The sequence below is a fragment of the Camarhynchus parvulus genome, chromosome 18 (genome assembly GCF_901933205.1).
Source record: "Camarhynchus parvulus chromosome 18, STF_HiC, whole genome shotgun sequence".
Classification (NCBI taxonomy): Eukaryota; Metazoa; Chordata; class Aves; order Passeriformes; family Thraupidae; genus Camarhynchus; species Camarhynchus parvulus.
This window is the reverse complement of record NC_044588.1, coordinates 10,458,381-10,485,277: the sequence shown is the minus strand read 5'-3', so window position 1 is coordinate 10,485,277 and position 26,897 is coordinate 10,458,381. Positions and strand designations below refer to the sequence as shown.

The 26,897-nt window shown below is 50.9% G+C and overlaps 3 protein-coding genes across 3 annotated transcripts in view; 1 reads left to right on the top strand and 2 right to left on the bottom strand.

Annotated features, from left to right (window-relative positions):
• CASKIN2 (CASK interacting protein 2) overlaps positions 1-26,897 on the bottom strand; it is a 648,645-nt gene that overhangs the window by 494,667 nt on the left and 127,081 nt on the right. The window lies entirely within an intron of this gene.
• SRP68 (signal recognition particle 68) lies at positions 1,384-16,394 on the bottom strand. The gene is made up of 16 exons (XM_030962117.1): positions 16,231-16,394; positions 14,329-14,395; positions 13,718-13,831; positions 12,633-12,828; positions 11,851-11,933; positions 11,514-11,623; positions 11,097-11,179; positions 10,710-10,850; positions 7,296-7,394; positions 6,958-7,022; positions 6,516-6,675; positions 5,693-5,787; positions 5,347-5,476; positions 4,845-4,920; positions 3,959-4,011; positions 1,384-3,545 (listed from the first exon to the last, which is right to left on the bottom strand). The coding sequence occupies exons 1-16, from the start codon at positions 16,376-16,378 to the stop codon at positions 3,318-3,320; spliced, it is 1,848 nt and encodes a 615-aa protein (XP_030817977.1). The 5' UTR covers positions 16,379-16,394; the 3' UTR covers positions 1,384-3,317.
• Positions 20,451-22,916, top strand: GALR2 (galanin receptor 2). The gene is made up of 2 exons (XM_030962138.1): positions 20,451-20,797; positions 22,129-22,916. Exons 1-2 carry the CDS (start codon positions 20,457-20,459, stop codon positions 22,907-22,909), a joined length of 1,122 nt encoding a protein of 373 aa, XP_030817998.1. The 5' UTR covers positions 20,451-20,456; the 3' UTR covers positions 22,910-22,916.

Sequence of the window (26,897 nt, the reverse complement as noted above, 5' to 3'; positions counted from 1 at the left end):
GGAGCAGCCATGGAGTATCACATCAAATTACTCCTTAAGTGAGCAAACACCTCAGTCATCCCCTGGCTGCAGCCCACAGGGTACCTGTGCTGTCAGGGCAGTTCACAAGAGCTGTGAGGGAGCACAGGAACCCCTCAGCAGATGCATCTTCTCCCAAGGATGAATTCTAGTCTCACTGCAGTTGGACAGGGACTTCCCACTCCTCGGTTCAGCACCTGCCAGCCAAACCTACAACCTTCTGTCCCTTCTCCACAGCCACAAAGGCCACAGAGAACTCCTGGCAGTCCCCACCTGGGGTGACCCATAGCTGGAGCAGCCTGGATTAGACAACAATTTTCTAGCAACACAATCCCTTGTTTAAAATACTCCCAATCCTTTTTTCAAAGGAGGCAGACACTGTTATTTAGGAGCTCCCAGGTCAAACAGTTACAACCCCATGTGCCACCTTTCAGTTCTTTCACTGCCCAGTTTGCCTCATGCTCTGTCCCCCATGTGTCCCTCGAGACCCATCCAGTGTCCCCAGACCCCTCAGAGTGCACAACCAGAAATAAACATTGCTCAGGCACAGGTCTAGCACTGGTGGTGGAGTGAGGGCCGTGATGAACATCTCATTCCTATTTTAATAGATGCAATGGTTCCAGACACGGCTAGTTCAGCCTGTAATTAAAATTCCAGTGCTAATCCCAAAGATACTCCATAGGAAAAGTTGATTGAAAGCAATCCTCTTGACCATTCTGCTGGAGTTTCCTGTTTTGAGGGCAATCACGTGGCCTCCTCGCCAATTAATTCATGGAAAGAGCACAAGCACTTTAAAGGAGCAGCGATGAAAGAGCAGGGCAATGAGGAAGTTTCAAGCCCCACAATGTGCTCTGAACCTTGCCCTGGCTGTTCCAGGCCCAACACCCGGGCAGGCCCAGGGGATTTGGTTTGTTCTGCACATCAGCCACTTCACCTGCCTGCCCTGTGCCCCTGCAGCTCCGTGAGCTTCACCTGAGCCAGCCCAGGCTCCACTACAGGGTTAAAAGCTTCAGCTTTGTCAGTCTGGTCTGGTCCGTACAGGTGACTTCAATAACAATTTTCCCCCTTCTTTACATTTTTAGGTTTCTTTTCCTGAGCCTCATCAGCACCTTCCATGATTTAAGCCACACCACTGCTCACAAACCCCACTCCATTCACTTTCCACTAACATTACACCAAAACAAACAAGCCAAGCACCTCGGAGTGGCGTTATCTGAGCCTCGGGGCAGAAGAGCCTCCTCCAGAGCTAAGCGGCCATTCCCCAGAGGCTCAGCAGCCCCAGGTGATGGTGTGACCTCGATCTTCTGAGTGCTGGGGAGGCAAAGAGTGCTCAGTGCTCCTAATACAAACTACACGCCTCAGAGGTCAGGAATAAAAGTTTATTGTTTTCAAATTCCTTATCTGCGTTCAACTCATCAGTTCCCTGTCAAAAGACGTTTGGCAGAAAGAGGCCAATTGCGCTTATGTTTTTGTAACTGTAACTAGAAAGTGGCCACAGGAGTTTCCCTGGAATCAATCCAGGCACAACACAGAGCCGTGGAAGGAAAGCAGAGTTTGGTGCAAACCAAAGGAGAACACTGCTGTGACTTGATCCAAAAGCCGAGAAGAGCAGCTCAGCTGGACACAGGGACCAGGTGAGCCTTGGTCATTGTGGGCCTAAAAAGAAATGGGCTGTAAGGGGAAGAGAAAGCTGCCAGTCAAGACCAAGTTTTCTAGAAATTGCCATCTGATGAATAATCTTCCACATTTCTTTCACCTGTACACCTCCCTTTCTTCTGTAAAATGCCCCTGGAATCCAGAGGCAAAGGGAACTGGCTATAACACCAGAAATTCCCATTTTGTTTCCATGTTGCAGAATTTAAATACAAACAAGAAGTTCCTCCTCCCACTCCCACCTCTTTTTCAGAAGAGCACACAGTTCTTCTGTACTTCAAGAACTCACAAATCAGATCGAACTGAACAAAGTGAACATTCATATTAAAATAATGGGAATTGTTCATTCCCCCCATTCATCTGACATGCACCTTGCAAGGAAAATTCCCATTACAACAAAAGCCCAATAATTCAAAATGGTCCTTCTGTTTCCAACCTCTACTCCAATGCCTACAAAAGGAGAAAAAACACAAAGTCCAGACAACCAGAACAAACTCTTGCTTCACCTGCCCGGACAGGCTGAGTGAAAACCCACACAGTGCTGGTGGAATCTTCCAAATGCTTTATTTAGGAACAGTTCTGCCCATGTGCTGTGGGTTTTTTTCATACTGAATTGATCACAATTATGAAATTATCTGCACTTTCAAAGTGCCCATCCCCGTGGCACCTGAGTGCTTTATAAAAAACGCTGTCTGGCATGACAGATGAATTATCACTCACAAACCTACTGGTCTGCTGTTCCTTATCCCTCATTTCATGTGTAGCTACTGACCAGGGACAAGAAACAAAGCAACAGATGAACTCCAGAAAAAGATCATCTTGTTTTCAGGCAAGGTTTAGATCAGAGACAAAACAAACACCAAGAGACCCAACTTCCCAAGAAGAGCAAGTAGGTATTGCTAAAGCCACCCATGAAGCTATTTTCCCAGGAAAATACTTTCAGGAATAGGTTCTATACTGTATGTAGGTATCTAATGAAGTGTGTGTATGAATAAAGAAGGGTGCTATCGGCCCAGAATACAAATTCACCACCACAACAGGAGTAACCATCAATATTTGATGTTTGCCATCCTTATTGATAAGGAAAGAAGCTCTATTTTGTCTTTCAGAATGTTACATTCTTAAAAAATATAGACTTCTGGGTTGAAAGGGAAGGAGAAGTTGCTGCCTTGGCTACTGTTCCACAGCCATTGTGTGGAAGCCTCACCTTGCTGGTTTAGCTCTGCATCTACTTCTGCCTCTATTTCCCAATTACACGCCAATTTCTAGATCAAAAAACCAAATAACAGTGTAAAATTATGGGACAGAGGCAGGAATCAAATTGTATCTATGCCCTGGTCCATGGTGAGTAAATGTGTACCAACCCTGGAGAGGCCACTGATCACAAAACTTCTCCAAGCAGAAAGGAATTTCTCTGTGCTCCAGGTTATCTTCAGCTATTTATAGTGTATGTTTGTTTCTGAGTAATTGTTTGTCTTTAATACACTGGGAGAGAATGTGTGTGCACAGACATGAACACAGGACACAGGGGAGAAGATGGTAAAACTTCCCTCTCTTGGTTTCAGGTGCAGGTATTTGTGTCCTAGAACCTCTTGGAGCTTCTCCTTCAATACAGAATAAAACCTCTGTTCCTCTGGGGGTCCTGGTTAACTTTTGAATCCAAAAATGCCCTTTATATATCCTGTGAGGCCACTCTTGGCCTTCTGCTCCACCTTGTCCTCCAGAGGTGGGAAAGCAACATGGTTAAGGGCCAGGTCAAAGAACAAGGGTTTGCATGGAATGGGCTGGAATCCTGGTGGGAAGTGCACGAGGCTGACTTGCTTGCTGACCAGGGAAGGATCCAGGCAGAAAGTCTCAAACCGTTCTGAGAGAGGCTGCAAGAGATCAAGGCAGGGACACAAATTAAATCCCAGTCACGTCAAAATGGTCAAACATCAAACAGGACTGAGCAGCAACTGAGACAAGAGAAGTTCAAGCTCCCTTGTGAGGCCTCTGGGGACTCTGAAAATGATTTAACCTCCTGTCAAAGCACAGACGCAGGATCTCTGGAAAACCCTCCCATGTGCAGGGAGAAAGCCAAATAAAGCAAGGTGCCACACTGGGAGCTGCATCTGCCTCCCAGCTCCTACCCCAGCACCCAGCCTAATAAAATCTCCTAAATACACCAGTCATGACTAAATCTTGACCAATGTGACATTTCTTGTGTTGTGAGGACACTCAGGTAGCAGGATGAAGGTGATGGTCATTAAGAGCACAGCTGGAATTTGCCTGAGCTCCTGGCTCTTACCTTGCCATCCTTGACCTGAGATGGAGACTCAGTCTCATGAGGATCATTTGCATCTGCAAAATTGAACAAAAGGGGGTAAGAATAACAGGCTTGACCTTGGTGTAGAGTAAGATTGTCTCAGGAAGCAGCTATGCTCCAATCTTAGCCATGATCCTTGCTCTCTGGGATACACAGGACAACATTTTCAGTAGAATCAACTTGATTTCTAGAGTAAGCACCACACACACTCATCTACAGCCAACACAGCCCTGCAGTGGTGGAGCTTCTCCTTCACACTGTCATGAGAAGGTCTGGAAAGCAGCACAGACTTGGAGTGAAGCACACAACAAAAGATTATGAGAACACCCCGGGGTGGGGGGTCTATTAAAGCAACATTCAGGCAATAAAGGAGGCACCACACTCCTTGTCCTGGATTCCCAGCAGCAGGCACAGCAAAAACAGCAGCCCAAGAAATCACAAAGTTCATCCATCCCCCAGAGTTCTGTGGGCCAGGCTGACACTGACAGAGAGAACATCACTGCTCTCCCTCGTCTTAGATCACCCAACCAGGCAAAACTGGGATGAGTAAGGCCAAAGTGTCTGCAGCAAAAAATGAAACACTGAACTGTTCTTTGCAGGCTTCCAAAATGGGTGCACATCCCCAGGAAGGGTTTTAATATCTCTGGGCAGGGAGCAAGATGCCAATGTCCAGCCACTGCCTGCTGACCTGCACCACACACAGCTAGAAGCAGCCAGAACTGGGGGAAAAGTACTTTTCCAAAGCTTGAGTGAATGGTGATGGAAAAACCTTTGGAACTTCAGAAATGAAATAAAAGGAATGGAATAGCTGCAGGGGCTTTAGTCAAGATACATTAGAGCAGAGCTCTAGTATAGCTCTGTTACTCACCTAAAATAGCTGCTGCTTGCAAGGAATACTTCTCTGCATTGACTTGAGTGATGAGATCCTGAACATCAGGCAGCTCCTAGAGCATTAAAGAAAATTATTTCTGAGAGCCTGAAATGTGCCAGTCTAAGAGTCAGAGCAAAGGTAAGAACTAAGACAGAGTAAGAACTAAGAAATTAACTCCTACTATTGATAAGCTTTCCCAGAAGGAGAAAAGCTACAGCACTGTGCTTCAGGCACTACAGAAGTTGTATAAGAGAAAATGCACAGGTGAGAAAAAGTGGTAAATTGTTTTGGAGTCAGTGCAAGTCTGTCCCTCCTCCAAGTGGGGAGCTGAAGTGTTCCCATGTCACTAGAAAGTCTCTGCTATAATGAACATTACCCTTTTCCCGAGTTAGAGATCGGTCTTGAACTAAAATGGCCTGGCACCTAATTAATAATATTAATAATAAATAGTGGGACAGAGCTGCTTCATAAAACTTCAGCTTCAGGACTGGGCTCTTACCTTCAGGCTGTTCCTGTGAGCTCCAGCTCCCGACTGAACCTCGCGGGCGTATTTCAGCACCCTCTCGTACAGCACAAGGGCTTCACTCCACTTCTTCACCAGGACATAGGACTGGGCAATGAAGAAACACCTGCAACAGTCAAGAGAGCATTCCTGATGTGTTTGTTGTCCACAGCTTTTGCCAACTGAAATGACTGGCAATAGGAGATATCCTATTTTCCCTTTAGGAACTGTCTCAAAGGACAGAGGAAACTGCATCAAAGGCCTGCACAGCACACAGAGCTGTGAAATTACACTTCTGAAGGTGTTACATGTGCTAAAGAAAACCTGGCTGTTTCTCAGTCACCTGTAAGCTTTGTACACGAGTGTCTTCAATCCAATCTCCTTTTGGAAGTTCTTGTCCTCCTCTAGGCCAGGAAGCTGTGTCAGTTCCACAAGGTTCTGTGCAAAAGAAATAATAATAAATGCAGGCATTGCCTTCCTCTGGAATCTGCTGGTCTAAGAGAAAGCTGACCCTTCTGACAAGTCAACAGAACACTCCCAGGAAAATAGTTTCCAGTTTTCTAATCATCAGTTTTCTAACCTTGTGAAGGACTCTCATTGAAACTTGTGCAAGTTGCCCTCAGGACAGACTTCCTGACACAAACAGGAATTAGGACAAAGACTCCTTAAATTTCACATGAACTAATTCTTCCATAAGGCATTTCCCTCTCCCATTCACAACTGCTTCAGCCACAGGCTCCCTCAGTTAACTGCAAAATTATGGGAGAAATGGAGAACCTGCTTATGCAGAACAAGTATTTTTAGCTGCTACTTTCCCTGGCCAGCAGAAACTGAGGCAGCTCTAAGGGTGCTGCACAAGAGTCAGAAAGACTATTTTAAAACTTTATTAGAGTGCACAACAAAGGACACCCAGTCAAGCAGCAAGTTCTGCTCATAACTGAAAGAGATTTTTTGTGTTTCATGCAGATGTTGAACATCTTTGAGGTACTTGAAGGTACTCAGCTACTCTTCAGACTTCACGGTAGCTCACTTACAGTGCTGTATTTCTGCAATAACCTTTTGTAACACTCAGATTTCCTACCCATGCGCATCCTGTTTGTCCTAAGCACACAGTTAGTGTGTTCTCTGGCTGGGCTGGAGAGCTGGATGTGTTTCCTCAGCAGTACCTGCAGGATGATGTCGTAGAGGCGGATGAGGTCCTGCGGCCGCGGCGAGCGCTTGCCGTCCTCGTCGGAGCGCTGCTGCTGCAGCAGGGCCTTCTGCAGGGACTTGGCCATGCTCTCGTTGCGCTTGATGGCCGTGGACAGCTTGATGTAGGTCAAATAACTGCCAGAATAAAAGGAGAAATCCCATCAGCACTGTCAGAGCTACTCAGATATTGCTCTGTGTTCTGAACTGGTGGCGGAAAAACATCTGGGAGGTCAACATGAGAGTCTGGAGTGAAATGTTTACAAAGCTCCCTGAATCAGATCCTTATCTGTACAGTCATCCTTTGGGATCCCAGAGGCCCAGAACAAAAACCCATAAAATAAAACCAAACAAAATAAAATCTTGACATGAGAACATGGCTCCTTCACACTAGCACTGGCAGCAATGTTTGCCTATTACCTGTGTAAGTACTGGATGTTGGACACCTTCCCAGAATCATTTTCCAGAGAGTGTTCTCGCTGCTTCTGTGGGCAATGGAGACAAAACACTGCATGATTTACTTAAAACTGGCAGCCAAGGGATGAAAAATACAGAACAACTCAGGGTTTGGGTAAGCCATGGAAGGAAGACTTATAGGCAAAAGAGGGAGGACTTCTCACTGCTATTCCCCCACTCCAGCTCTGAAGAGAGTAAATTCAAATTTTGCAGCTCTTTATTAAAGAAATCCCAGCAAGCTGAACACTAAACCACTCCCAAGTGGGTGTCATTGGAAGTAGAAACTGGTGTTTGCTGCTTACCTGGTCAGGTTTCAATTCTTCCCGAACAGCCTGAATGGCATCTCTGCACTCACTGAGTAAAGACTCAAACAAACGTTCCTTTGTCTCCTCATTTTCTGCCTAAGAGCAAAGCAGATTCAAGAAATCAGAATTTTTTGTATGATGCATGAATTAACTGAGGAAATTAAACAAAGTTTCTCCCAAATTATGTCTTTAAGGTCCATGGATAGTTAGAACTCCAATCTGTGCCTGTTTGCAACATATTCTTGGGGGAAATCTGCCAGAAATCTTGGGGAATGGGGTGTGTGCTGAGAACTGAACAGCAGTGAAGGCCTAGCAGACACAGCTCATGGCCTCATTCCTACACCAGTTACCTTCCTTCCCAGCAACTCCATTCCCTCCTGGATGGCACCTGCACTGCCCCCTGAGCTGAGGCTGGACTGCACTGTGGGAAAGGCCCAGCAACACAAGAGCTGAGCAGTCCTGAATTGGCAAACTACCAATGCAGACAGCTCTTGTTATGCTGATTTAATGTTCCCATGTGGTAAGAACATGCAGATGATTATCTTTTCTCCACTCCCACTCCAGCAATGCTCACAGTGGCAATAACTTGCTTGTTTGAAGCATCTTTCACAGTAACCCCATATTTCAGCAGCAGGAGTGACCGAGTGCTTTTCTGCTGTCACCATAAGTTTTGTTTAAAAAAAAAAAAAAAAGTGAAGCAGCTTTTGGCCTTCTGCCCCAAAACCAGAACTTGTAAACAACTTTAAAAAACAAGTTGAAGCCTGATCTCTGCCTAATTTATTGGCATATCGTGTACCCAATTAAACAAGCTCCCAAACCGAAACTCAGCCTTTATTCAGATGCTGAGAAGGAAACCAGGTGGAGATTACAAGACTTTCAATGATTCAGTAAGAAAAAGCTACTCAGAAGAAAACCTCAGCCTCAGTGATTGAAGGAAAATTCAAGAGCACCAGCACCATGTTCTGCCACTCTCATCTCATGTAACAGTGTAAGATGAGCTTTGCTGCAATAAATTTGCAATTGTCAAAATGAATACAAAAATGTCTAAAACCATGCTCACTTGTTCATTTATTGTACAGCTCTACAGTCTCTGCCTCTCTAATTCCCACATTCACAAACCCAATCAGGAATGTTATTTTTACTCCCTCACAAAACCTCAGGTATCCTGCGATGGAGGCGTTTTTTTGAGTTTGGGATTTTTTTTGTTTTTAATTTAAGATTTGCTGTGAGAATTTTTAAGGTGGGACTGGCTCCTGAGAATAACCAGAGACAAGTCTGACTGCATTCTCAACCTCACCCAGAGCAGCACAGCAATTTCACTGTAAGCACAAAAATGAAAACAGACACGGCCAGATCATCATTCAGGCACAAAGAGGGCAAGGGCTGGGCCCTGCAATGAAACAAAGGCTTTCCTTTCCAAGCAAAAACTCCTTGAGCTGATTCTGTGCATAAATCAGAACACATGTTCTGATTTGGGAGATATCAGATTATAGGACTGAGACACAAGTGCTACAGCTGGTGATTCAACTGTCCTGACAGAACTGCACAGGTTCATCTTAGAGGGTTCATGGAAACCAATCCACTGAACCCAATCCCAAAAATGTGGAGTGCTCAGCTGTCAGATTTTCTTTGGTCTAAACCACTGTCTAACATCTCTGACAGTTATTAGCACCCATTTTTGCTGCAATCCAGAGATGAGAATCCTTGAGGCAATAGCAGCTAGGAGCACACCTGTGTCATGCTGCCCTGCAGCCTTGTCACTTCTGCCTGGTGAGAGGCACTGGGCCCTCACAGTCACACCTTCAAATCCACAAAAGGACTGACATAAGCAATTTTAAACCTGGATTTCTATTTCAGTTTGGCTTATTTATTCTGTTCCTCCCATCACCAATAAGGCACCAAAGGCAACAGTATAATTGCATTGGGAGACTCCATTTTTACACAAAACAGACTGGTTTTACTTCTAATTAAAACCTGCAGAGCACTGCTGTCATGTCAGGGTTTCAGCTCAGTGAAGATGAGCAGAAAGGTGCCAAAGATCCCAGGAAGCACAATTCATTCACCTGAAGCTGGACTGCCCATCACAGCTGACACAACTGCAGAACTGCTGCCAAAAAGGCAAGTTTTAGCCCTCTGGGAATGTAAACAGCGCTGCTGCAATGCTCAGCTCTCATCAGTCCACTCAACTCTGTTTAGTGAGAGCTTCCCAGGAATGCAAAGCAAGATTAGAACAAATTCAGGCTGTTCTGCCACTACTTTAGAGAGCAACTAAACTGAGGAAGTCCAACTGTCAGCAGGATGGAAGTTAAATGAGGGAACTCTTGAGCTGTACTTCCACCTGCTGGCCACACTTATGTGCGTCCTGAAACCAAATCCATTCAGCAACATCCAATTCCTAATATTATGGGTAACACTCGGGTTTCCCACCCAGCCACATCCTGTTTATCCTAATCACACTCCTCTCACCACTGTCCCCTGCTCTGGTCTTAAACCTCTGCAGGGTTTTTGTTTTATCATTTCTGTTTTTATTTACCATTATTATTCTCCTGGTGATAAAAGGTTTTTAATGCTGCAAAATCCCCATTTTTAGTGGCAAGAGTTATTACTGAAGATCCTTTCACTGTCTTTAAAACTCTGAGTGTACATGCAGCCACTGAAAAGCAGGATACCTCCTCTGGTCACCACTTCCAAGGAAAAAACTACAAGTGGAAAATTTGACTACAATACTAAAGACATGAATTGTATGTGCCACTGCAAGTTCCAGTGAGCTGGACTTCAATGATCCTTGTGAGTCCTTTCCAACTCAGGATATACCATGATTCTATAAAGTGTTTCAGAACCATTACATGTGAAATTGATTTACATCCTGACATTTATTAATCCACTTCCTGCTTTTGAAGATTTCCATAAGTCAATAAGAGAATGGAATAGATCTCATAGCACCTGCTACACCTGGCAAATGGCTATTTGCTGCTGAAGAAAACATGGTCAATATGTATCTTCATTTTGGCTACTCTGAAGTTGGAGCATTTGAGCAAGATGCTTAAAGAAATTAGAAGAGTAATTCAAAACCAGTTACTCTTAAAAATGTAACCTTCATTTCCAAGTGATGCACTAATAATAATGGTTATCACCCTGCTGCTGCAAGGCAGCCCAGAATGTTCCAAGGAGCAGGAATACTCAGAACAGATCTCCCAGACTACTCCACTCAGCAGACTGTGAGAGCTATCCCCAGCCAACACTTCAGCTTTGGGTTATAATCAGTATTCCCCCACTTTTACCTTCAGCTTTCCAGCCCCAAGTTTGAAAAAAAAAATGAAATTCTCAAAAGCTTTTAGTTCAGGTGCCAGGTATTGCACAGAAGGAAACAGGATGGTTGGAAAGGCAGGATGGAGAGGGCTGCTGGGTTACCTGAGCAATTGCTGCCTCGTTGTCAGCCAGCCCCAGCAGGAAGATCCTCACTTTGTCAATCTTCACTGGCACAGTTCTCCCTCTCCACTCCACCTCACTCATCGTGGCTGCCTGCTTTGCCCGAGTCTGGGTGATCAGTGCCTGCACAGAACACACTGAGCTTAGGAGCTTGAACTTACAGGGATGCAAAACTGAACCTCCTGAATTCATGTTACACTTGACTACTTTGATTTCAAAGGGCTTTTTGGGAAAGTGCTGTTTCCACAGAGCCCTTGTTTGCTTGATCACTTCTGTTCCATTCTGGCTCTTGAATGGTTTGCTGCAGCAATATTCATGCTCAGCACAATAATAATGAATATTTCAAGCTGAGGCATGCAAATAAATTACCTCCAGTTTTTCTGCAAGAAGACCTTCAGTGCCACCAGACCTCAGTCTCATCTGCATCAACTCATTCATGGCAGACTGGTCACCTGAGAGAATCAACAAATTGAGATCACATTTCCATTTGACTTCAAAATCACTTTCATATACAAAAACTAATCATTAGATTTTACACTGGCAATTTAGGGACAAGCTTGCAACTTTATTCTGATTTCATAGGCAAGCTACCACAAACTGTTATTCTGTCTTTCTACACATAACCACGGGTGCTGTTGCAAAATGAGGCCCTTTCTGCATTGCTAAACTGTCCCAATACACAAGCAGAATTTGCCCAGAATATTATGGCCTCAGTGTCACTTAGACCAGGGTTTAACTAAATGAATATTGCTTTCCTGGGAACAGATGAGGCCCCCCTTCCCTTACCAATGTTGTAGGCACAGTAGCGGATGTTGGGTGAGATCTCCTCCACACGCTGGTTATACAGCACAGCTTGTTCTTCTGTGAAAGCATTGGCCAGCTTTTCATAGATGGTCCTACAGCAAAGGACAAATGTTAGCACTGCAGTGTGTGTCACTTGTGAGGTGCTATCCTAAGGGAACAGCTTGTGTCTGTGCTCTGGAGGATGCTATTTCTTCAGCAGCACCTCCCAGTTAAGCACAATTAACAATGCACAGAGTTAGTTATGTTAGTTTAGTTATGTACATAACTAAAGTGATCCAGCACTATTTCCTGAAGGAAGCTGGTGAAGTCAGGGACTCACTTGCACTTGTTGAAAGCCTCCATTGCTGCCTTCCACTCCTGGTGCTCGAAGCGAAGCATGCCGGTGAGGTAAGCCATGTACGCCTGCACACAGAGCGAGGGCAAGGTCACTTCCCCCATCAGCAGCACAACTGGGGCCACCTTCAGCAGGAAGGCTGCTGTGACTCCTGCAGGGGGTGACTAAGCTTTGCCCTTTTCACTGGGGCTTCCCACAGAAGACAACTGATTTGGATGACAGCTTACAGCTACCTACCTCTTCTCCTTTAACTGACTCTGCTGCATTTCTAAGGAAGCACAGAATCATAAAATGGAATCACAGAATGGATTGGGTTGGAAAGGAGCTTAAAGATTATCTAGTTCCAACCCCCCTGCCATGACAGGGACACCTTCCACTAGACAAGGTCACCCAGAAATTAAAGATATTTCTTGTTTGTTATGCAATGGCCCACTAATGTCACACAACTTTTTCTCCCAGCAATATGCTATACAATGGCAGTTTAACGAAATGTGTATAGCACTGCTGTTCCAAGATTTCACAAGAGCTGTTTCCTGTTTTCCAGGAACCAAATCCCCAAATCTTGCATTCTAGGTGGTGACTTCAGCACATTTAACAAAAAGGTAACTCAGTAGATAAGCAGTTTCTTAGGCTGTGTTGCACCATCTTAGCTGCCCTCGATTCTTTGTACTTCTATTACCAATTGAGAGATAGTAATTATTTCCTCACCCCAAATTCCAAAGGTTTCTTGTTCAGCCCTTGCTGTACAGCAAGATGAAAGTGGTTACCTGAGCTTCCAGCTTAGTCTTGGCATCCACCCTGTTGCTCTCACAGAGCCTCTCCAGCTCCTCGGCGTGTTTCACAGCCTTGCGCAGCCGCGAGAGCAAATGGAAGCGCTTGCGGGGCTCCGTGTTGGCCTCCTGCTTCAGCTGCATGGCATAGCTCCAGGCCCTCTCTGCATCCATCAGGATCAGCAGCAAATACCTGCAGGGCACAGGAGGGTGCAAGGGACAAGAATAACACTCAGACAAGAGTTGTATCACCACCACCTCTTTGCCATTTGGTCAGCCAAGTTCAGTAGCAGAATCGCAGGTTAGTAAGAGACAGATGCTTTTACTTCTTAAAGTTTTAAGCACACAAAGTCTGGTTATTCCTGACTAGTTTCTGCTGTGTTTCGCACTCAGAAGTGTAATTACCCCACTGGGGAAGAGAATCAGGTACCATTCTGTAGCACCACAGACCCTACAAAGACAAGGGACTTATCATTTTAGGCCACTCTTCAAACTGGTTCAAAATGTTCTTAACAACACAGGTGAATGCAGCATCATGTGTTGTTTTCCCCCAAGAAAAGACAAGACAGGAAACATTTCAAGTATTCCTAAAAGATGGGAAGTGAACCCAAAATCCTGGCTACTCTGCACATATTCTGTCAGACAAGCATCTGTCAAACTTAGAAGATTCAAACAGAAGGGACTGCATCTCTAACCCCAACCTTGTTGGCTACACCATTTACATTACCAGCATTCCCATGGCTACCTCACAACAGACCTGAATAAGCATCTCCTCTTCAATGTCACAGGAATTTACTGATTATGAAAAGAATCCATTTTAGTAACTATGAGGGAAGAGAAGGAACATGCTGTTGCTGCTCCTTCTTGTCCCACTGGATCTGAGCAGTGTCTCTTACACCTGCACTACAGCCTGAACTTTTATTAATACCAACAACACACATCTCTGAACAGAAATGGATGATATTGCACAAAATAGTTTTCCACCTGAAACAGAAATTACTGAAAGGAATTTCCTTTCAGAAAAACTGAAAGGAAACTCTTCAGTACCATACTGAATTCTCAATTCCATCCACTCCCTGTACCTGTTGTCTGAGAGGATCTCTTCAGTTACTTTCTTCCCAGTGAACTTGTGTCTGTTGCCCATCTTGAAGTTGAGAGTTTTGCGGAGCCGCCTCAGCCTGCGGGAGCAATAACCCCTAAAAAAGACAACCACAGTCAGTTTGGCCAAAGGACAACTCTGCTTCTGTTTACTGCTTTATCCAAAGAGAAAAAAAAAATTAAGGCTGTACCAGACAATGTTTTAACTATTAAAACTCCATGTGTGACATATGGTAGCTCAAAAACTCCCTGTAAAGCAGCAATTAACAGAAAACAAGGTAAGAGGACATGTATTTATTAATGATCTTGAAAAATCAGGGTGATGTGGTTATTACTAACTGCTTTATGTGTGCTTATTGAACACTGAGCTCTGAAGGAGTACAGTGCTTACCAGGGAGCTGTGAACAGAAGCTCCTGTGGGCAGTGGAGATGGCAGAGCCAGCCTGCACAGCCAAGGGCGATCAGCACACAGGGCCCCACGTGGAACAGCCTGTCAGGGCTTTCCACCTGGCAGATGGGTTTTGCTGTCTGCTACAGGGGGGTTACAATTTAAATGAAGTGTAGGCAAGGCCCAGGAGCAGCCCCCAACACTCACCTGTACCTCTGGAAGTCCCCATGCCTCAGGCCGTGCTGCTGCTGCGACTCCTTCACGATCTGCAGGACTGCGGCTGGCGTTAAGGGACACTCACAGTGCAGCGGCACCAGCTCCTCCTTCCAGCCCAAAATAACAGCAGGGAACCCACAGACCCCATCAGACAAACACACTTGAACACTGGGGCACCCCAAAACCTTCTAAAAGCAGACAGCCGATGGCTCTAAAGCACCTCATGAGGCCAGAGCTCCTGCCTGTCAGCAGAGACCGAGACAAACCTCAAGCACCCCCTCCAGACACCCACGGGAGTGCTGCTGTCACCAGAGCTCCTTTTGGGATAAGGACCCATCCAGGATAACACACCTGGTTACAGGACCTCCCCAGCCACACTTGTGACACAGATTTGTAGAAAAAACTGAGGTAGAGAAGTTTTCCTGCCCAGGAATGCCCCCTCGCTCAGGAAAAGAACAGAATCACTGCTGCCTGCCCAGCACAAACAAACAAACAAGCAAAGTGCCTTCTGAGCACAGAACCTCACAAAAGGAGTTTTTGGAAATTACTCCAGGGCTGATTTTGCCAATTTTTCAGCACATTTCTAGTCTTGCTGCAACAAATATCAGTGACCCAAAGCACTGCCCTGTGACCTGGGGCACCATCCCTCCATCATTTCCATCCAGCCTCCCCATCCTTCAGTGTATTGGCAGAATTCCTGCACTTCCTCTATTCCCTCAGGTATTCCTGCCAAATAAAACCATGCCACACTCTAGTAAATCTCATGTTTTTCATTCAGTTTACAAGGCAGGTTATTTGGTGAAACAAAATCTCCACCACACACAAGAAACCTCCGTGCTATACATATTCATATCCTAAAATTTCCCTTTTAAGCTTTACCAAGAAGCCTCTAAAGAAAACCCACAAGAAAAAATCAGACTGTGCAACAACCCCAACAAAAGAAAAACTACAACTACACTTAAAGAAAACACCAAACATTTAAAGTTTAAAATGCCAGATGTCTAGCAAATTGTTTTCTTGGGACTACACCTAAAAGAAACTCTCTGAAGCACTAAAACCCCGCACCAACAGTTATTACACTGAATTATTCTGTATTTGCAGAACAACCCAGTCCAACTGCAATGTCTCAACACAGCTCTCCTCATCCCTGCTGTCTACCCAAGATGTTTTTCAGACTCTCTTTTACCCTGCACAGTTTCTTGCTGAATCCATACCCTCTGAACTTTTTTATTTTTTCACTGACTTAGACATTCCCAACATTCCCAGAGCAATTGCTGTGCCTGCACCTTACTCCACACTTACTGACTACACAACACCTGCCACATGCCACGTGGAAAACTGCAACCTGATTTCCCCCGGGCTTCCCTCTGACCCAGAAGATAAAACTCAGCTCTATCACAGCTGTGCAGCTGGACTGGTTTCACGTGGAAGTTTCACCTACAAAACCTCCACGAGCTTTACATGCCGAGATTTCAGAAACACTAAACCTGCAGGAGCCAGTCTGCCACCTCAGCGGACATGTTAAGGTTTTTTAATGTATTATTGCTCACTTCAAGCTGCAGTAACACCAGGAGCAGCTCACGGGTGCCCTGCTCGTACCCTAAAGCACCCGGCCCCGCTGTGGAGACTGACGCCAGCTGTCCCGGGGTTCGGAAGCAGACGCAGCCCAGGTAGAGCGCGATTCCATAAATCAGGAAAGCCAGCTGGCCTTTTACCCAAACCAAACCCTCATAGGCCCAGGCCAGCACCGCCCGCAGCTCCGGGGTGTCCCTATCCCTGTCCCCGCCGTCCCTGCCCGCCCCGGCCCCGCGAGCCCCGCGCCGCCGCCACGTCCCCCCGCCGCCCACGGGGCCGGGCCTGCCACGTCCCCCCCGCCGCTGCTGAGCAGGATGCTCTCCAGGCCCAGGCTATCGCCGAGGCCGCCGGGCTGCGGCCCCGCCGGCCGCTCGTTCTCCTTGTTGTCCTTGCCGTCCTTATGCTCCTTGTTCTCCTCCGCCCCGGCCCCGCGGCCGCCGCCGCCTCCCTGACGCTCCGCCGCCATCTTGCACCGGGGCCGCGGCCGCAGAGCATCACGGGCCGGGAGCGGCCGCGCGGGGGCCGCCGGGAACGGGGAGGACCCGGGGGGAGCCCGGGCAGGGAGCGGGAACGGGGAAAACGGGAACAGGGAACGGGATTGGGATCATCCGGGACAGGGAACGGGGAAAACGGGAACAGGGAACGGGATTGGGATCATCCGGGACAGGGAACGGGGAAAACGGGAACAGGGAACGGGATTGGGATCATCCGGGACAGGGAACGGGGAAAACGGGAACAGGGAACGGGATTGGGATCATCTGGGACAGGGAACGGGGAAAACGGGAACAGGGAACGGGATTTGGATTGGGATCATCCGGGACAGGGAACGGGAACGGGAACGGGATTGGGGGAACCGGGACAGTGAACGGGAACGGGATCGGGATCATCTGGGACAGGGGTCGGGATTGGGATCGGGGGAACCCGGGGCAGGAAACGGGATCGGGGTTGGGAACGGGGGGAACTGGGACAGGGATTGGGAACGGGATCGGGAACGGGGGGAACTGGGACAGGGAACGGGATTGGGATTGGGAACGGGGGGATCCGCGACAGGGATCGGGGGGTCCCTGCGGCCTCCCGGGACACATCCCCGCCCGGCCCCTCCTGCCCGTGTCCCTCTCGTCCGTCCCGGACTGAGCCCCCAGCTCCGTCACTGTGTCTGCCCCGGGGATCCCCAATGCTCACCCCAAAACCAGCCCCACCAACCCTGCCCCGCTCACCCGCCCCAGAACTGACCCCAAATCAGCCCCCAGGGTGCCCCCTCAGGGTGACCCCCCCCGGCGGTGCTGCTGCTGCTGTGGCAGTCCCGGGGGAGCCTCTCCCTCGGTGCCTCTGCCCCTTCCCGGGACACTGCGAGCTGCTGCTCTGGGCAGCCCCTGCGGAGCGGGGCTTTAAATTCCCCCGGGCAAGCACTGAAAACAAATCCTGCAACCTCCAGCAGCCTTAACCTGGGGCAGTGCAGTGGGAAAGGAGAGCCTGCCTTATCTCACCTCACCCCGGAGCTATTTCATGGTGTAAGCACTGAAGACCAGGTCCTTTTGCACATGGGGTTGAATACCCCATTTGGGACAATCACCAAATCTATTTGAACACCTAATGGTGATATTTGCATAAACCCTTATGAGTACAAACTGCTCCAAGAGCTGCTCGTGCCCCCAGACCCATCTCTGCCTGCCTGGCTGCACTTTGCTGTCACACTCCCAGAAGCAATTTGGCTCCTCTCCCCTTCCAAGGGCTCAGCTGTGACCTGTTATTCCTGATTTCAAACTTCTCCTTTCCTCTCATAGACAGCAAGCTCAAAGGGAAAAAAAAAAAAAAAGAAAAAATAAAAATCAACCATGTCCTCAAGTGGCAGCTTTCTGTGCACATCTTTTAAACTCCCTGCTCCAGGCTCCCAATGCATCTCCCAGGGATTCATTTCATTCCCTATCTGAACCAAACCGTGCTCCAGGACGATGCTGAACTAAGCAGGCACAGCAATTAAAGCCCATTTTACAAACAACAGCTCCTCTCTTGCAGCTGGGGCAGTTCACACAGGCTTGGCTTAGGCTGGTGCAGCAGCACCCACCCTCAGGTGCCCAAAAAAGCACCCCAAAGGACCTATTCCAGTGTCAGGACAGCCACCACGTGTGGCACAGGAACATTTCTGCCACACCACCTTTCTTAAAGCACACTGGCAGGAAGCTTTGCTGCTCCTCTGGATTCCTCTGGAACCTGGAAATGGGAGGATAAAACCACCTGGGTGTGTGAATTCCACCTGCAGAGCCTGGAGGGGAGCTTGCAGTGAGGCTGAGGTGCCTTTGGTGTCACAGGGACTGCTGCAGAGAACAAATCCAGAGAGTTACAGGCACTCACATCCCTCTGCCAGCCCCACAGGGTGCCTTATCCCCTTGGTTTTAGCCTTTTCCTGTTGATTTTGGCCTTTTCCTCTTGGTTTTAGCCTTTTCCTGTTGATTTTGGCCAGAGGATCTTGCTGTTGGGGATCTGGATCATCCTCCTGCACCCCTGCCCAAATAACCCATCTGGGTCTCAGGACAAGAATATATTTTGCTGCTATTTATTTCAATCCTGCTACTCCCGAGTTTTACTGCTATTGGGAACAAACTGAGTGGTTTCCCTTGTTTTGTTTTTTTTTAATAATCTCACTCTGCAGCCTAAGGATGGACCCGGTCTCTCTGCAGGCTGACCAAAGACACCACCAGTACCACCATCCCAATACCCTGTGGTGTCTGAGGACACAGAGCAGGTCCCACAGCGTGAAACCTCCCCTGGGGCCAGGCTTTCCCACGAGATTCCAGCAATCCCCATGGTCGTGGCTGGGGCTGTGGCACAGGAGTGGCTCCCTGGGGACACGCAGAGGAAGGCAGAGCTGTGCTCTGTGTCTCAGCAGCTCCTCAAGCCCTGTGGGGTGCCCGAATTTCCTCTGTGCTGGTCCCAATTGCCTGTTTTTCCCTGTGGGATGTCATCAGGACCACGGAGCATCCTCACCGCAAAGGGGTCGGGTTATCTCCAAGCGGGAGCAGGTTTTGCAGGGCTGGGCAGCCGAGGGTGGAGCGGGCTCCGAGTGCTCTGGTGGCCGTGTCCCAGGGCTGGGAGTGTCCCCAGAGCCCCCAGCACGGCGGGTGAGTTAGTTACACAAGTAATCGACGCATTAAATATTTCCCTCTCCACAGAAGCAAAACAAGGCAGGCTGCGGTGGGGTCACACGGAGAGTCCTTGGAGAGCCGATTGCAGCGGCTGCTCCGCGGCTTCCACCCGTGCAGGACCAAAAAGGCAATTCTGCAGGAAGACACGGCACGAAAAAGATTTGTTCTCGCTGCCATGTATCACACTGCCCTCCCAGCCGTGGGGAGGAATGCAGTTTCTCTGAAAACCTCACCTCGGGTGTTGTGGTGCGAGGATTTCGCTGCCGCTGGACAATGCGGACACATTCGCAGGCAGAGGATCCCCGTTCCTAAAAACCAGCCCTGCAGCCCCGGGGGGTGAACAAACAAACCCTCTTTCAGTGAATACTGAAGGGGCATGCGATAAGAAAACCCCGCAGACGTCCCCCTTTGGGTGCCCAGCTCCCTTTGGGTGCCCAGCTCCCTTTGGGTGCCCAGCTCCTTTTGGGGTGCCCAGCTCCCTTTGGGTGCCCATCTCCCCTTGGGGAGCCCATCTCCCTTTGGGTGCCCAGCTCCCTTTGGGTGCCCAGCTCCCTTTTGGGGTGCCCAGCTCCCTTTGGGGCGCCCAGCCCGGCTGTCCCAGCCCCTGCCGGGGGTAACAGCCCTGAGTGACATTTCCCCCCCATCCCAGGGCAAACCCGGCCCGGCCCGAGCCCGTGAGCCCCCGGACGGGAGCGGGGTGCGGCTCCGTGCCCGGGGTGCGGATCCCTGTCCGGGGTGCGGCTCCGTGCCCGGGCGCGATGCGCGGGGCCGGGCGGGAGCCGCGCCCGGAGCCCCCGGGCCCCCCCGCTCCGCCGGCGCACGGAGAGCGCCGAGCCGCCCGCCGGAGCCGCCCCGAGCTCCCGCACAGCCGGAGGAGGTGAAGGGCCCCCGGCTCCCCCGCGGCTCCCCCGCGCCCCCGCCGGCTCCCCGTGCGCCCCGGCGGGACCCCCGCTGGCTCCCCATGCACCCCCTTCCCCGTGCGGCTCCCGTGCGCTCTCCGTGCTCCCCTTCCACCTTTCTTCCCCTTCCCGTGCATCCCCGCTGCCGTCTCCTTGCACCCCCTTTTCCCGTGCATCCCTGCTGTGCTCCCCAGCGGGCTCTCCCTGCACCCCCTTTCCCTTGCAATCCCCGCTGACCTCTCCCTGCACCCCCTTTTCCTTTGCATCCCTGCTGCACTCCCCACTGCACGTCTTCTCCTACCCAGCCCTTCCCTGTGCATCCCTGTGTGCTCCTCACTGACCTTTCCCTGCACCCCCTTTCCCTTTTCCTCCCTTCTGTGCCCCCCACCGTGCTCTCCCCGCACCCCACACGGATCTCCCTGTGCACCCCTCACCCCGTGTGACCCCGGTGCTTTCTCCACGCACGGTGCCCCCTCCAGCCCCTGGGTGGGCACTCCCGGCCATGAACGGCTCGCTGGCGGGCTCCGGGGGGGGCTGGCAGCCCGAGTCCGTGATCATCCCACTCGTGTACTTCATCATCTTCCTCGTGGGCACCGTGGGCAACAGCCTGGTGCTGGCCGTGCTGCTGCGCAACGGGCAGGTGAAGAACACCACCAACCTCTTCATCCTCAACCTGGGGGTGGCCGACCTCTGCTTCATCCTCTTCTGCGTCCCCTTCCAAGCCACCATCTACACCCTGGAGGGATGGGTGTTCGGGCCCTTCATGTGCAAGGCCGTGCACTTCTTCATCTACCTCACCATGTACGCCAGCAGCTTCACCCTGGCCACCGTGTCCCTGGACAGGTAGGAGAGGGAGCAGGGGAGGGGCTGGCTGCATCCTGAGGCTCTCCTTTCCCTGCATCCCAGCGGGGCAGGGAGGGGGCGAATTCCCCTGGGGCTAAATCCTGACTGCTGTGATCTCCCGGAGCTCCTGGGGGAATCCAGGAGCATTTCCCACTTGATGTGTGTAAGGAAGTGCAAGGACCCAGTATTAGGGGATTATGCTGCAGAGGGGGATCCCTGGCCCCAGTGCCCAGCTGGAGGAAGCTTTCAGACCCCAAAACTGTAGGACTGTAAGATTAAGATTTTTCACTGGCCCTGGCAGTGGAGTGGGGATGAAAAATGAGAAAGAAGAAAAGCTCAGTCCCTGTGCAGCTCTGGCTCTTCATGGGATGCACAGAGAGAGCCCCTTCCCTCCAAACAGCCCCTGGCAAAGCAGGCAGACCTTGAGGAGAAAAAAACCACAGGGATGTTTGAGCTAAGACACTGATTTTCCCACCCTCCCCTTCTATTAGCAAAAAGCCCCTTTCTGTCCCTGTGCTGTCCCTTGTCCCAGTGGTTATCCCAGCCCGTTCCAGAGTGGGTTTTGCTGGGAAGCCTGGTGCTCCTGCCTGTGCTTTACCTCAGTCCCTGCCTCTGCAAGGGCCGGTGAGTTATGACCCTGCAGCGAGAGGCTGGGAGCTCCTGGTGCTGCTCCACTCGGTGCCCAAGCCCTGTGAGGTGGGATGTGGAAAATCCCTGTGCCAGTCCCCTGGGAGGCCCTGGAGCCCGGCTGGATGTGTCCTGCCATCCCAGCACAGCCCTGCACTGGCTGCTGACAGCAGCCCCAGGGGCTGCCTCTCCCCCTGTATCCCATGGAGCAGAGGGAACAGATGTGTTGAGCAAGGGAGGGCTTGCACAAGCCTCAGATGTGGGTGCAATTAAGGGACCAGCTAATTACAGAGCTGGAAGGGGGTGATGTGCTCTCACGTGTACCAGTACAAGGAATGCTGTGTCTGGGGATCCTGGGCACTTGCTCCTGCCTTTGCATCCTCACTGCTCCAATCATTTGTTCCAGACACTGGTGGTCAAGTGAGGGTCTGCTGGATTAGGGGACACAGAATGAGACCATCCCCACTGTCCCCACAACCACTGCCAAGAGCAGAGGGTGATGGGACAGGGTCAGGGAGAGAATCTTCTTCAATCCTTTGTGCTGCACAGGGTCCCTAAGAAGCTCCAGGGAATCAGTTGTGTGATTCACTGCTCTGGAAATCCCAAATCCATCATTTCTGCCCTCTCTCCAACCTGTTCCTGGTGATGCTCTCTCTGTGCCCTCCCCAGGGCTGCGGCCATGTCCCTCTCCCTTTGCCATGCAGGTACTTGGCCATACGATACCCCCTGCACTCCAGGGAGCTGAGGACACCCAGGAACGCCCTCCTGGCCATTTGTCTCATCTGGGGGCTCTCCTTCATCTTCTCGGGCCCTTACCTCAGCTACTACCAGGAGTTCCAGCTGGCCAACCTGACTGTCTGCCACCCCATCTGGGAGATCTCCCAGCGCAAGATCATGGACACCTGCACCTTCATCTTCAGCTACATCATCCCCGTGCTCATCCTCAGCCTCACTTACGTGCGGACTGTTCGCTACCTGTGGCGCTCCGTGGACCCTCTCCAAGACATGTCGGAGTCCAAGAAGGCCAAGAGGAAGGTCACCAGGATGATCATCATTGTGGCCGTGCTGTTCTGCCTCTGCTGGCTGCCCCACCACCTGGTGATCCTGTGCGTGTGGTTCGGGTACTTCCCCCTGAACCACTCCACGTACGTGCTGCGCATCCTCTCGCACGTCATCTCCTACGCCAACTCCTGCGTCAACCCCATCGTCTACGCCCTGGTCTCCAAGCACTTCCGCAAGGGCTTCAAGAAGATCTTCAGTTGCCTCCTGCACAAGAAGGCAGCGCACAGGGTGCACGTAGCCCAGGCTGCCCACACGGTCAGCACGCTGGAGGCAGAGCTCAGCGAGGTGACCCAGCTGAGCGAAGCCCTGCCCGGGCGCTCTGCCGCGCACTGCAGGGTCCCCGCACAGCCCTGGGGGGAGGCAGGGCTGGAGGGGCAGCAGCACAGAGCAGATGGCTCCTCTGTCACCTTCAACGTCAGCTAGCAGAGCTCCCTGCCACCCCAGGGCTTTGCAGTCTCCTCCAGGCCTGGGGCCGGGCGACGTTTTGGGTCCAGTTGAATTCTTTTCATTCAAATGCACCCAGAAATCACAACCGTGATGCTGCTGACACAAACTCAGCCAAGAACCAACCAAGGACAAGATTTGCTTCCACCAAGCACTTGCTGAGAGCAGAGAGATCAAACCCAAAAATCCACTGCCATGTGTAAACACCTGCTCCTCTGCCATGGATGGACTTACTCCCTGTTGCATCTACGCCCAGAGCCTGTGAAAAGCTCTGGCCCCTCCAACCAGCACAGCATCTGGAGCTTGTGGGTGCACTTTTAGGGACATTTGGAAAGTTTTGGTTTAGGAACTGCATCCCAGGGCAGCGCTGGGCACAAACCCAGCTCAGGTAGGAAAATCCAGAAGCAAAGCCCAGAAGGTCACCAAGGACCAAGGGGGGGGAGGTTGTTTGCCAGGGAAGCACAGCCATGGACCCATGGTAGGGGAAGGATTTTGATGCCTTTGCACAGCCTGGGGAGAGCTCAGCATCTCAAGCAGGAGACAAGCAGGGCACTGACAATGAGGTGGGACACCCAGGGCTGTGTGAGAGCTGGGGGTGCCCAGCAAACCTGGGAATAAATAAAGACCCTCCACCCCACCTGCCGTGTCCAGCTCCTTTGGGAAGCCCCACAGCTGCAGTGGAGGAGAGGCTGGGGGGTGGTGGGTCCTGCTGGAGGCAGGGAAGCTGAGGGGGGATGGAGGATCTGGGTGATGCCCAAGCACATCCCTGGAGGGGAGCACTGCTGCACAGGAATGTCATGAATGTCACTGCACGCTGAGTGACACTGCCCACAAGAGGCTGCTGTGATTCACACTCCCACCTCTTAACCCTGCAAAGGCTCCGCGGGTGCCTGAGCCCTGTGACTGCCACCAGCCAAGGGCTGTGAGTGAAATCCTTCCTTTTGTTTACCAGAAGAGCATCACGGGACTAGGATCAAGTCAGCCTTTTGAAAACCCCGTGGCACAGCACAGCCAGAGGTGGTGGCCAAAGTGCAGGGAGCTGGAATGAGCTCTGCATCCTTACAATTCCCAGGGGTGTACCCCAACAGCCCCCATGAAGGTCAGGTCTCTATAAACTGCCATTGCACAGGCTCTAAGTCTGTCTGCACAGATTTCACTGTTGTGAATCCCCACAGCACAGCTCCCCAGGGCTGGGATGGGTATTTCTGTCCAGGACCCTGGCTCTCCCTGGGGATCTGCTCCTCCTCCACCCAGCCCCAGTGCTTGGCCTTTTTTTCTTGAGAAGCTTTTGACTGTAAAACATTTCTTTTCCCCTGCTGAGTGTTATTATAACCAGATCTTCCTCTCCCCACAGAGAGGGCCATAAATTGGCCACCTCCTCCTATCAGTGATGGTGATATTTAGTCTAGTCCTGTTCCCAGCATAAGTCACAGACAGCAGCATATAAGCAGCTCCATTAATTACATCTGCATTTATCTCCCTGCTCAACCCTTCACAGCCAGGGAAAACATTGAAGCAGCTGCACAAACACAGCTAAAAGCCTCACTTTCCTTGGGCCCTCATCTACCTCTGCTCTGAGAGCCACAGATCTGCTTCCAATGGATCCCACACACACTGAGGGGTTCAATCCACTCTCTTGGACAGTTATCAGCTCACCTTGGGGATGGAGGTGTTGGCCCACCCCTCTGCACTGCCCAAGGGCACAGGTCCCTGTGCTGGCATGGCAGGGGGTGCAGTGTCCCCATGCCCCCTGTCAGACACTGATTCTGCTCCCCCATCCATCCCACCCCAGCCTTTCCAGCAGCCTCCCAAGCCCATGGCTGACCCTGCCCTGCTCTGCTATTGCTCTAGAGCTGCCCAGCCATTGCCCAGCCACACCCCAGGACAGCCCTTCCTCAGCTCCCAGCCCAAAGCATCACTGTGGCCCCTCTGGGCACCACTGGCCCCTGCTTATTTCTGGTCACTGCTCAGCAATGAGGTCCCAAAGGGTGACAGCAGGCTGGGGGCAGGCTCTGCACAGCTCCCAGCCTGGGGGGCTGCACCTCCCTGCTGCCTCCAGCACCCCCAAATCCCCTCTGCCATAGCTCACATGGCTGCTCTCACCCTCTCCAGGGGCAGAGAGGGGCTTGGTGATGGTCAGACAGCAAGGTCAGGGCTCTGTGATGTGACACATCCAACACCCCCCTCCCCATTTTATGGATCCTCACCCATCCACTGACTCTCACTTGGCTGCAGGTGTAAGAGGGAAGCCTGGGCCAGATCATTACACTGTTCACAGCAAATTCAGAATTACAGAAAAAAGCCCCCTCCAGCTTATCTGACATTGTCCCTGCTCCGAGGAGGAGGAAACCATCACCCTCACACCCAGCCCGTGCCTTGATGAGCCCTCCAAGGGCAAACACAAGGTTGTGCTGCCAACACAAAACCATACTGAGAAGCTACTTTCCCCCTCAAATAACAGAGCATATCAGGCCCAGATGGAAAAGACAAGAGCATCAGATTCTGCTGACACTCACCATGCTCCCAGCTGAGAGAAATGGCCTCCTGGTCCATTCCCCTGGGAGGTTTTATCTTAAATTAAGAGCCCTGCAAGTCCTTATGTTCCAGTTAAAATTTAATAAAAGCATAATTAACTGGAAGTGAAAAATGAATAGGCTGAACTGAGCTTCCATCAAGCCCAGGAGTGGGCAGGGAGGTGAGGGCCACTTGGCTGAAACCTCAGTCAGTGTGAGCTTTCCAGTGAGCTTTGCACACAGATTTATCACTAGGGTTAGAGAAGTTATTTTGGTTTGTGGGTTTGTTTTCAAATATTTACTCTGCCAAACTTGCTCTCCAGTCTGAGGAGGCAGCAGAGAGCACCCCCAGACCCTGGCACAGCCCCCAGCATGGGTGCAGGGCAGCTAAAAAATAAGGGAGAAATGGGGCTCTGGCCCCAAAACCTTGGATATAGAGACACATTCCTTGTGTGAGGGCAGAACAGGAGGTGAGGGAAGGGTGTCAGACCCCACAGGAGCCTTGGGGAAGCAAAAGGGGAGGCAGAGGGGGTCCAGCCGCACTATGGCCCCTTGCCATGGTCTCAGCATGACTCCAGGCTCCACTCTCAGCTCTCAGAGGGGCAGGAAGGGCTCAGCTCTGAGAGGGTCAGGCTGTGCTGGCCACCATGGTCGCTCTTAATTAACGTGTTGCAAACACATTCCTGACCATAAAAAGGCAGGGAGCTCACGGAGCCCTCCCCTGGCGCTGCAGGGGTTGGACACAGCTCAGCCTGCAGGCTGCCCCGCTGCCACCCTGAGGAAGGGGTGGCCCAGGACAAAACTGCTGCTGCTCCCAAAGCAGCTCTGGCTCCCCACACTCATCCCCTGAGCAGGGAGAGGCAGACAGTGAGGGAATACTTACAGCCAGGCTGAGTGGGAGGCTGGATTTGGGGAACAGGGACCTGGTGGCTCAGGTTTCCCTTTAAGTCAGGGAAATGAGGGTCTGGAGTCCCACCTGGGAGCAGCAGAAGTTACCTGTTCCCCCAGGGAATCATCACCTCCAGCTCCTCCTTACTGCAGATACCAGCCCCCAGCAGCCTCCTACCCCCATTCCTTCCTCCAGATGCAGCCAGGGCATCGCTGGGATAGAAACAATGCAGTCAGCTACTGGTGCTGCTGATGGAGGGACCAGGATATTTTACATCCCATCTCTGGCTGCATCTGCCCCCCAGCCCTGGTCTGGTACAGCTTTCCTGGGGCAACAGGCTGACAGCAAAGCCCAGAAAGGCCTCTTTTGGTGGTGGCCATGCAGAGGCATTCCCAGAGACTCTGGAGAACAGGATGTGGCCCTATCCCTGACCCCTGGACGATCTCACAACTTTTCTTTGGGCTCTGGTTGGCACAAAAGCATCAGCTCAGAGAGGATTTCAGCTCCTGCACACTAAAGCTCAGGTGCTCAGTAAAGCTGCAGGCAAAGCTCCCCCTCCCCTCTC

Bases quoted from the DNA above. Each gene is read 5' to 3' on its own strand.
- SRP68 (XM_030962117.1), bottom strand. From the start codon at position 16,378: ATGGCGGCGGAGCGTCAGGGAGGCGGCGGCGGCCGCGGGGCCGGGGCG. The intron at 13,832-14,328 runs GTGAGTGTTGGG...TGTCTTTTTTAG, and splicing joins GGGGACTTCCAGAGGTACAG to GGGTTATTGCTCCCGCAGGC. The intron at 7,023-7,295 runs GTAAGCAGCAAA...CATTGCCCACAG, and splicing joins AAGAATTGAAACCTGACCAG to AAGCAGCGAGAACACTCTCT.
- GALR2 (XM_030962138.1), top strand. From the start codon at position 20,457: ATGAACGGCTCGCTGGCGGGCTCCGGGGGGGGCTGGCAGCCCGAGTCC. The intron at 20,798-22,128 runs GTAGGAGAGGGA...TTTGCCATGCAG, and splicing joins GCCACCGTGTCCCTGGACAG to GTACTTGGCCATACGATACC.